Raw genomic sequence first — 10,431 nt, forward strand, 5'->3', positions numbered from 1 at the left:
AAAAAAAATTCACCATATATACATTAAATTTTATGAAAAATATGCAAAATCAAATTCTTTCAAATTTTCTTTTAATTTCAAATAATTATTATAATTTTTTTTATTATTAAAAAAGTCACATTTTCACTTGAATAACAATAAAAACGTTTCGCAAACTTCTCACTTGAAATTCAGAGAACTTAATGTTTTTTTTTTGGATTCATCAAAAATTAAATTTTCGCTAAGAATATTTTAGCTCACATGAAAAATGCTTAAGTGTATTATATTTTGAGGCTTTTAGATGGGAGATAATTTCTATTTTTAGATTATTTATAAAAAGCATTTTTATTTGTTTCATAAAATTTAGTCTGTTAAACCATTCAACTTTTTACTAGAGAAATGTAAAATATGACGCAAAAAGATTTTTTAAGAATTTTTAACATTTCGCATTTACGAAATTGCATGTAATTCTAATTATTTAGAATTTATATTATGTATTTAGATAACTAGATTTTTTGGGAGCTAGAATACTAATGGTATAAGCTGCAAAAATTTTGAAACCTGATATTTTTGTTTTTCATAATTCGTATCAACAAACCGGTCGTTCTGTTATAAAGTTGCGAATTATTTTATTATTATTTAGTTTTTGGTTTTTAAATAGTTTAATTTAAATGCGTCATTCTAATTTTGAGTGGACTATTTTCATTTTAGACTTTTTAACAACTTGTTACCTAAAGTTTGTACTAAAGTTTGTGCATTGGCTGATCTATGAGAAACTTTCAAATGAATTCTAAAGTCGCTGACTCCTAGTTTATTTATATTTTAAGATGAACAATGAAATTGCTTGTTATAAAATAGGTACTAAACATACCTACAATATATTTAAATGTGCGAATATTTGATAATTATATTTAGCTAAACACTATAGCCAAGTCGACTACAATTTAAAATAATTTTCGATTATTTTTGACTTGTCCTATTGTTTTAGTGTGAAAAAACAATTGAATTTGCATTCTTCTTTATAATATGACTGTAAGTTTTATTTTTAGATCATTGGACTCTGATACATAATGGAATATTTTTTTTTTGTTTTTACACGCTGACATTATGTGCTATTTTCCTCTAATTTTTTTAAAATTTTTTATTTTTTCATACACCATAATAGAGAAGAACGATGAATAATTTTTTGATTATGTCGTAAATTTCATTGAAATAAAAAACATACAATTTTAATCTTTCTCTCTTTTTGTTTTTAAGATAAATAAAGGAAAAAAATTGAGTTAAATAAACTTTTAAATTATATACAATTATATTTTTTGTTTTAAAAAAAAATGAGTTCATGTAAGTTTATACTTGTATATAGTAGAATAATTTTAATGCTATTATGATGACATAATATTGTTGATGATTTGGTAAATATCAGCATCATTTCTAAGTGGATGTTATGTAGTCGTAATCAGTGACGATTTCTATTGTCAAGAAGAGAAACAAGTTTCGAAAGATATTGTAAATAAAATTAAAAATATTCTGATTCGCAAGTATTTTTTGTTTACAAATATTTGTATATTATGTTTTTTTATTTACTTTATTTTTAAAATATGTTTACAATGTGTTGAAAATAGTTTATAAATATGATATAATTGTGTTTACAACAAAGTTATTTCATAATGTATTTATTTCTCATATTATAAAAATAAATACGAAATTTAAATAATAATGTCCTGAAGATGGAGAATCTTTAATTTGTTAAATAAGTTTGACTTGACAAATATGAAGGGAATAAATGCAAAATTACTAAACTATAAATTTTCTATAAATTACTAAACGAATTGCAACTTTTTTTTTATAAAAAGCATGAGTTTTCAATATTGTTTATTAAGAAGCATTTATAAAAACTATAAGTCGCCTTCAACTAATATTTTCAGTAGTTTTATTTTAAAAATGTTTTCCATCTTTTACATATTTTTTAAGGAGCTGGTTCACAATATTGTTGCAATATTGTGGTCGGAAACCATATTAAATTACTTAAACATTCAGCTGTTATCAATTTATATAGTTTGTTCTTCTTAATAACGGTATTAATCATTTTTGAAAAATTAACCTTCTTGTTAAGGCTATCTTAACTTTAACCATAAATTAACTATTTCCTCGATGGTGTTAGTTTATTTCTTTTATGAATCTCAAAAAATAATTTTAAGAAATTTTATATTTCATGCGATGATTAAGAAAAAAAATTCTTTAAAAGAAAACAACTTTACTTTTATGTTAACTTTACTTTTCTTTACTATTTATATGTTTTTTTTTCCATTGTATCCTTTATTATTAATTTGGTTAAACATCAATTACATACATTCAGATTTATCAAAAAAAAAAAATTAAAATCAAAAACCAAAATTAATTTATTGCTTTCTTCTTCTTCCATTTTAATAATTTTTATATTTTTTAGTTTTATAATTTTGAAATTTTAATTTAAATAATTTTTGTTTTTTGAATATTTTTGGACCACCTATTTTGGAGGGATATGTGTTATGAATGTGTTGTAAAATAAAATGTTGTAATCGTAAATGTAAAATTTTAAAATATTTCTATTATTGTACGTTTATCAGTTTCGTTCTTGACTTAGAAGAGATAATAATTTGTCATTAAATTTTGGATGAACTCGTTCATTGTTTTTTTTTTTTTTTGAGGAGGACTAAAGCTCCCGTTATTTGTTATGATTTTCAATCTGAAAATTTTTGATTATTGAAGAAATATTATTGATAATGAAAATGCTTTTGTAAAGAAAAGCTCACGAAAGATTTAAGATTTATACCTAACGTAAGTGTAATAGTACAACTATCGCCTTAGTTATATAACAAAAGAGAATTATTTTTTATATTTGATTAACATTAACAATTTTAAAAATTTATGCTACTTTTGAAAGCTATTATATTTTATTATTTTATTTATGAATTTTTTCTTCTCATATTTTATCTACTTCTACAATAATGTAAGATTTTCTATTTAAATTCTAATTTAAAAGATCATTTAATTTATATTTCAATTTTTGAGTTCTTTTTTTTTTGTATTTAAACATTTACTTATATATTATTTGGTTGAAGAATCGCAGAAACGCTTATATAAAATTAATTGCTAGTAGATATATTATTCTTAAATTATTTCATCCACTTAAAGAAATATTTATATTTTTAAGCAAAAATTCTAAGTTTTATATTATGAATTATGAATACGTACGTAAGGTCATAAATATAATATGCTACGTATAATAGGTAAAATATACAAATTATTTTAAAATTGATCGAAATAAAATTATATTTATAAGAGGATTGTCTAAATCGTATAGTATTTATAATTGAGTTTTCTTAAACGAAAAGCTATAAAGCATCAAATTTATGTAAAATTTTATTTTATTTTGGATTTTTAAATTATTATTTCATTAATTAATGTAAAAGGGTTCTTTTTTAAACATGATATTATTAAATTTGCTTATTAAGATTACAAAAAAATATTTCAAAGTTCAGGTACGAGTGAAGTTTAAGTTTTATAATTTTTTAAAATATACTATGTATATAGTAAATTTAATTAGGGAGTTATTAAAAGGGCCAATCTTAAATAAATATTTTAATTAAAAATATTTAAAACTTTAATTGAATGTTAAATTAAAAGGTTAATAGCTTTAAGTATATTGAGTTTTATTTGTATTCAGTATATAGAATTTTGTTAAGGTGATAATGGAAGACAGTGATTCTGTGAAAACTATACAATATAGTGTACATAAAGTTGCCGTTTTCATTTTGTCTTTTAAAATGGTTTTATTGTTACAAATTATATTATGTTTGTGTATAGTGAAATATATGACAGCAAGTGTTGGATAGGAGCAAATTTAAAGGTATAGTTTGTTTTTAATGTCAATACAAAAATTTTCAATTTTACGAGTATATGTTAAGTACCATTTTTTTTTATATAAAAGCATTTTCTTCTTATATAAGAAGAATAACTTTACATTCTTTAACAGTTTATGGCTTTTTCAAATGATAAAATGTAATTAGAGTTTAATTTAATAAACCATTTTTTTTATCAAAATCTAATTTTGCCATTAGATTTTTATTTTAAGAACAAATTTATTTTAATATTTATTATAATATTTTATACAGAAATAAATTCTATTCTCGAATAGTATTAATTTTCTACAAAGTTCTTTTTAAAGATAATAAATAGAGTTTTTGTTCTTTTTTTTTTCTCAATTAAAATTAAATCGAAATATTTTGGTGTATTTGCTTACAAATATTTGACAATTTTTATTAAATTTATCTATTACTTTTTTTTTTATTCTTATAGTCTAACATAATTTTGAAAAAAAGGATTCATAATTCAAGTGAAAAAAAGAACTTGTAAATCAGAGTATGGATAAGATACCAAATAAACAAAAATTTTTAGAAATATAGATTTTCAAAAATAGTGTGTGTAGAGTAGATATAAATAAACCTGAAAATGATATTTAACTCAAAAATTAAAATAATTTTAATATTAAGGATTCAAAAGAATTAATAACAAAAAGTCTCAGATTTGGATTAAAAAAATATTGTTTTCTTTTTTTTTCTAATAAATTTTTTAACAACATTTTAAACTTAAATTTAATATTATTTAATTACATTTATTTATGTATATATAGAAATGTATTTTATTAAATTTTAAAATATTTTTGTTATAAAGTATGAAAATTTATTAAATTTTGTTTTGAGTTTTTTTCTTAAGTTTATAAAATGTTAAATTTAAAAAATATGCGAAAGTATGCAAATATAATTAACAAAATTTAAGAATTAAAGAAGAAAATTATTATTATGCTTTATTATAATAAAATTTTTTATAATATAATGTATTAATTTATGTACGTACATAATTATATATATAATAAATTAAATACAATTCGGAAGTGGTATAAAATTGTTAAAATTTTGTTTTTTTTCTTAAAATTAACAACTTTTTAGTAAAAGTAGTACAAAGCAAAATCAAGAAAAATACATAATAAAATAATATTAATTTTATGTAATTTTTATTTAATAAGTATATTTTTTAAATTCTTTTAATGTATTGTATGTGTGTATTTACTATTTATACATTATCCTTTTCATTTCTCATTAAATTGAATTAAAACAAATTATTACGTTAGATATTTCTTATATTATATTCCAAGTATGTAATGATTTGCATATGATTTATGTTTAAGTACATATTACAATTAATTAAAGATCATATTGAAATTAATTAAAAATACGAAACATGAGAAATTAAATTGAAAATTATAACAAATAATTTGTTTTTCTGAGAAATTGAATTTTAGCTCGTTTAGCTTTCAGGTTCATACTGTATTAAAAAATTATCTTTTAATTTTTAAAAATTTATTGAAATTGTGAACAATATTTTCATATTTGAATAAAAGAACTGAACTGATACCAAATTAAATCAATAAAAACTACAATTAATTTAATAATATTTGCGGATGTTGTAATTTTGAAAAGCAGTTTTTTTTTCAATAAATTAATAGTATTAATTTTAAAACAAATAAGTAAATAGTTTAAATTTTAGTTCTATTGATGAGTACATTATTTATTTATAATTAATATTCTTAGATTTTAGAAAAATATTAATATTATTACTCTTGTAAATAATTCCTCTTAGTACACACATACTTAAAATTACTTAAAATTTGTAAGGTTCTAATAAATTATTCAAAATATTTTTTTGTTAAGGATAGGAAAAAGGTTTCATAATTCAAATTAAGATTTATGAAAGTTTTATTTATTGCTTTTTATTTTATTTATTTTTTTTTTGAATAAGTAGGGAAGATTTTATACAATTTTCTTTAATAATTCGTTTATTAAAAGTACTCAATGTGTAATAGATTCTAGTTTTTTGTTTTTTTCCTAGATTTGAACACATAATAAGAAGTTTTTATTTTATTGAATTTTTCGTCTTAACTTAAAAATTTTTATATATTTATGTATAACAAAAAAAACGTTTTTATAAGTTTAGCATACTTTTTTCCCTAATATATACACATATATAGCATAATTTTATGAAATATTTTATAATTCAAAGAACCTTTTAATATTTTTTTTCTATTTATTCTTTTGATTAACATTATTAAATCAATTAAATATTGAAATTTTAAAAATAAATTTATATTTCCTTTTTAACATGGTTATATTTTTTTTTCAATAATGTAAAACTATTATTAAATAAATAAATTATATAAATTTTAAATAATTATTCTAGCATTTTTAAATAATTTACTCTAAAATTTTTAAATATTTTTGTGCATAATAAAAATTTTGAGAAAAGTTTTTAGTTACATAACACAAACTTAAGCCATTTACAAATTATTTATTTAAAATTTCTAAAAATAATGTTTATATTTTATAATTTTCTTTTGTTAATATAAGTAAAGTCAAAATTTTTAAAAAAAGATGAGTAAAAAATATGAAATTTCCAGATATTTGAAATTAAAATAATTACAAAATAATTAAAATTTATTTATAAAATATCCTTATATTTATATAAATATATATTAATAATGATTTTTAAATTAATAAATTCTTTGTATAAATTTTGATATCAAAATTAGTTTGTTAATATAATAAAACATAAATGTTAAAATAATATAAAGTATAAATTTAAGAGTTTTGTTTTAATAATTTTTGCTTTAAATTCATGTTATATTCTATAAAAGGAATTAAAAATTATAAGCATAATAAATGGGAAATATAGCCTAAAAATACAATTTTAAATAGGTTTATTTTAAAAAGGCAGATGTGAGTTTAGATAAAAAAGATTTTCCGTGATACTTTTTAATCCTAGGCAAAAATCTTAGAATATTTTAGGATGAAATTTGATTTGAAATTTTAGGCTAGCTAAAATCACAAACTATCTATGGTGTTTTTGAATTGAAGTTAATTAATTTAACATTAGATTTTAATGCAATAATATTTTAAATTTTAAAAATTACAGACATATAAGAAAAAATCATAATTTTATTTTTGAAGAATGTAATTGAACAAATTGCAAAAAGTATCACGAAAATTGTTTTCTTTCATTGAAGAACTATGCATTTCTAAAATTTTTTCTATTTTAATTTCTCTAATTTTAAAAGCTAATTTTTTTTATTAATTTTTTCTATAAATTTCTTTTATAAATTTCGATTCGAAATTTAATTTACATTTGTTTTTTATTTAGCGCAAATCTAATCGCTTTTTAATTTTTAAATTAGTTTTTTCATTCATTTTAATTTTTTGTGTAATTTATTTTTTACTACATAAAAACGTCTTAATTAATTAAATTAATTTTTGTTTTTAAACTTATTTTAATTTATGACGTTATTAACTTTTTATTTTTTTCAAATTTACTTTTGAAAATATTTAGTATATTTCATTTTCGTCAAATTATTTCGATATTAAATATTTATATAAGTTCTTTTTCTTTTATATAAATTAAATTTAATCTTTTTTCTCGTCATCCTTTTTCTTTGTACTATCGATAAATAGTAAAGGAAACATGCCAATTAAACAGCCAGCTGTGATACCAAATATTCGGCCCTAAAATTTAATAAAATATTAAATTTAATATAAATAAATTAGATAATAATAAAAAATCATATATTTAAGATTAATTCTTACCATATTACCAGCTCTTCGACTAGATTTCATATCCATTTGAATTGGTGTTAGATCAGGTGCTTTTAAACCTAACATTTCACATCCTCTTTCAACATAATATGCTGAACCAATACCTAAAATATATATAATATTAAATTAATTTAATATATGTACTAAATTAATTATTATTTTACATTATTTGTTATAAATATATTGTATTATATAAATTTACCTAAAACATCACTAATTGTATTACCCAAACCGGCTGCTGCCATTGTTGATATACACATAAACATACCAAAACAATGCTCAATGTAATCACCCTTTTAAATTGAATAGTGAAAATATTAAATTGATATATGACTGTATTATTAAAATTGAGTATTTACCGCTATTATCATAGTAAAATTGTCCAAAAAACCAAAGCCAATAAAAGGAACTGCATTAACCATAAAAACTGAAAATAGAAAAATAAAAAAAAATAATATTTTAAATAAGATATAAAAGTTAACGAGAAATAAAAGTTTGTGTGTCTAAAGTATTTTTAGCGGAAATCTCAAGATCAGTCATAAGAAAAAAAATTTAATAAAATTTGAAGCCGTTTCAAAGGAGAAGTTGAAACAAGATTTGCCCTTATAGCTTAAATATATTGGGTTTAATTAAGCTAATTTAAAAATATTCTTTTGGAAATAGTTTTTGTAGGGAAATATAACTAACCATAAATTTAAATGGAGCAGAAATATGTTTCTAGAGTAATATTGGGAGTGGGTAATGAACTTGATTGCAAAAATCTAAATTGAAAATTAACTTTTAAGTATATTGAATTTTTACGTATAGCTTTGTTTTGAAAATTTTTTCTCTCCTCTGACAAAAGAATATAATCACAAAAATTATTAGATTGATTTCGAGTATATCGAGAAATTTGTAAGATTCGAGTTTGGCAAACGGTGAAATTGCTAAACTTCTGTATAAATGCAAAGAGCTAACGCTAAAAGTCATGCCATCAAAAAATTATTTTTCTTAAGTGACCGAATTAACACTTGAATTCGAGCATGTTAACGCCTCTTTCCATTTTTTGAACCGCATTTTAAATGTATATGCAATTCTTGAAATATTTTTGTATATACATAAAAGTAATTTAAATTATATAACAGATTGGTGTTAAAAGCAGTAATTTCATTTGTTGAAGACAAAAGAACTATTTTACAAATCGTTGGTTTGACTCAACTCTATTTTTCAATTTATTTAGTAAGTTAAGGCATATACGGTGAAATGATGACATTTTTTGTTGTGTATTATAAATTATTTATAAACTCAACTCTGCTATATCACTTCGTGAGATGTATACTTTAAATGCATTAACATATTGCTGCTATTTTTAACTGTGTAATAATAATGATAATGTATAGTATACATTTCTTTGTGAGAATCCACCTGGTAGATATTATACTTCAAATTTGCGAAAATTATGGTTATGGCTCTTTGTTAGGTGAAGAAGGAATTTATAAGAGATTGAAGTTGTTTTATATATGAAAAATTTAATGTTTAAGTGTTACGTTTTTTGATTTGATACTTACTTTTCCATAAATCTTGTGTGCTAGGTGGTGGTGCTTTCTCAGCTTTAAAAAACAATGGAAAAAAAAATTAAAAATTAATTGAGTTTTAAATCTGTTTTACATGATTAATGGATTTTAAACGTAATTCATTTAATTTTCGAATAATTTTGTTAACTTATATACTAAATAGTTTTTTATTTTTTTATGATTTTAATTTTAATTTCTTAATTGCTTTTTATTTTTTTTTCAATATTATTACATTAATTGAGATTTATTAATAAAAAATATATTTATTAAGGAAAACACCTTGAAAAACAATTATAAATCTTATGGGTTTTAAATAACATTCATGCATGATATTCAGAAGAAAAAAAACAGAAGAAAAACAATTACAAATTTAAAGAAAAACTAAAAATATTTTTGTAATTTCGTAAAATTTTTAATCTAATTTAAGTTTTGCATATTGTTTGTAAACAGCTAATTTAATTTCATACAAATTTGCTTTAAAATTAAAATAAAGAATTTATAATTCGAAAATTTGTTTATAATTTTATGCGTGTAGATTTTGAAATGTTTGAATTTAAAATGTTTATATAAGAATGCAATAATAAATATTTAATTAATTTAAACCATAAAAGAAAATTAATTGAAAACTTAAAAAAAAAAAAAAAAAATCATAAAAAGTTGAAGAAGTATTAATTTATTACCCAATTTTCGCTTAAGCCAGTCAACTGGTATCGCACAATAAGATCCTGTTGGATCTGGGTCAAAAGCTGGTATTTTAGATGGTCGTCCAAAACGACTTCGCCATTTATGTGCTGCTAGTTCGCCTTTTTTTTTAATTGTTTTAGTGGTTGATTTTTTAAGTATTAAATAGAGTATTTTGTTGTTGTTTTTTTTCATATTAAAGAAAGTTAATTTTAGCAGAAAGAGAGTAGCGCATCAGCAATAATATAAAAATAAAAAAAAATAAATAATATAAAAAATAAAATTATTTTAAAAAAAACTTAAATTAAAAAATTAAAAATTACTTATAAAATTATAATTATTCTTGTAAAAATTAAATTACACAGAGTGTTCTGTGTTTTATGAAAGTGTAGACATTTATAACTTAATAATCATACATATGTGAGTGTGTTAATACTTAAATATTTTTTGTACATATATACATATATTAGCTTATATATAAATTAATTTTTATATTTTGTGAATTAAAATTACACAAATTTAAAATAAAAAATTCT

General features: G+C 19.7%; 1 protein-coding gene across 1 annotated transcript; it reads right to left on the reverse strand.

The window, feature by feature from the left end:
- Window positions 1–7,221: 7,221 nt before the first annotated feature.
- Window positions 7,222–10,036, reverse strand: LOC129606028 (transmembrane protein 65; the record flags this gene model as incomplete). Its single annotated transcript, XM_055516079.1, has 6 exons — window positions 7,222–7,571; window positions 7,653–7,765; window positions 7,864–7,954; window positions 8,021–8,088; window positions 9,209–9,250; window positions 9,895–10,036. Coding segments are annotated over 6 exons (555 nt in total), but the record flags the coding sequence as incomplete, so codon positions are not given.
- Window positions 10,037–10,431: the final 395 nt, after the last annotated feature.

The sequence above is a fragment of the Condylostylus longicornis genome, unplaced genomic scaffold, assembly GCF_029603195.1.
Source record: "Condylostylus longicornis isolate FDR11 unplaced genomic scaffold, ASM2960319v2 ptg000017l, whole genome shotgun sequence".
Classification (NCBI taxonomy): domain Eukaryota; kingdom Metazoa; phylum Arthropoda; class Insecta; order Diptera; family Dolichopodidae; genus Condylostylus; species Condylostylus longicornis.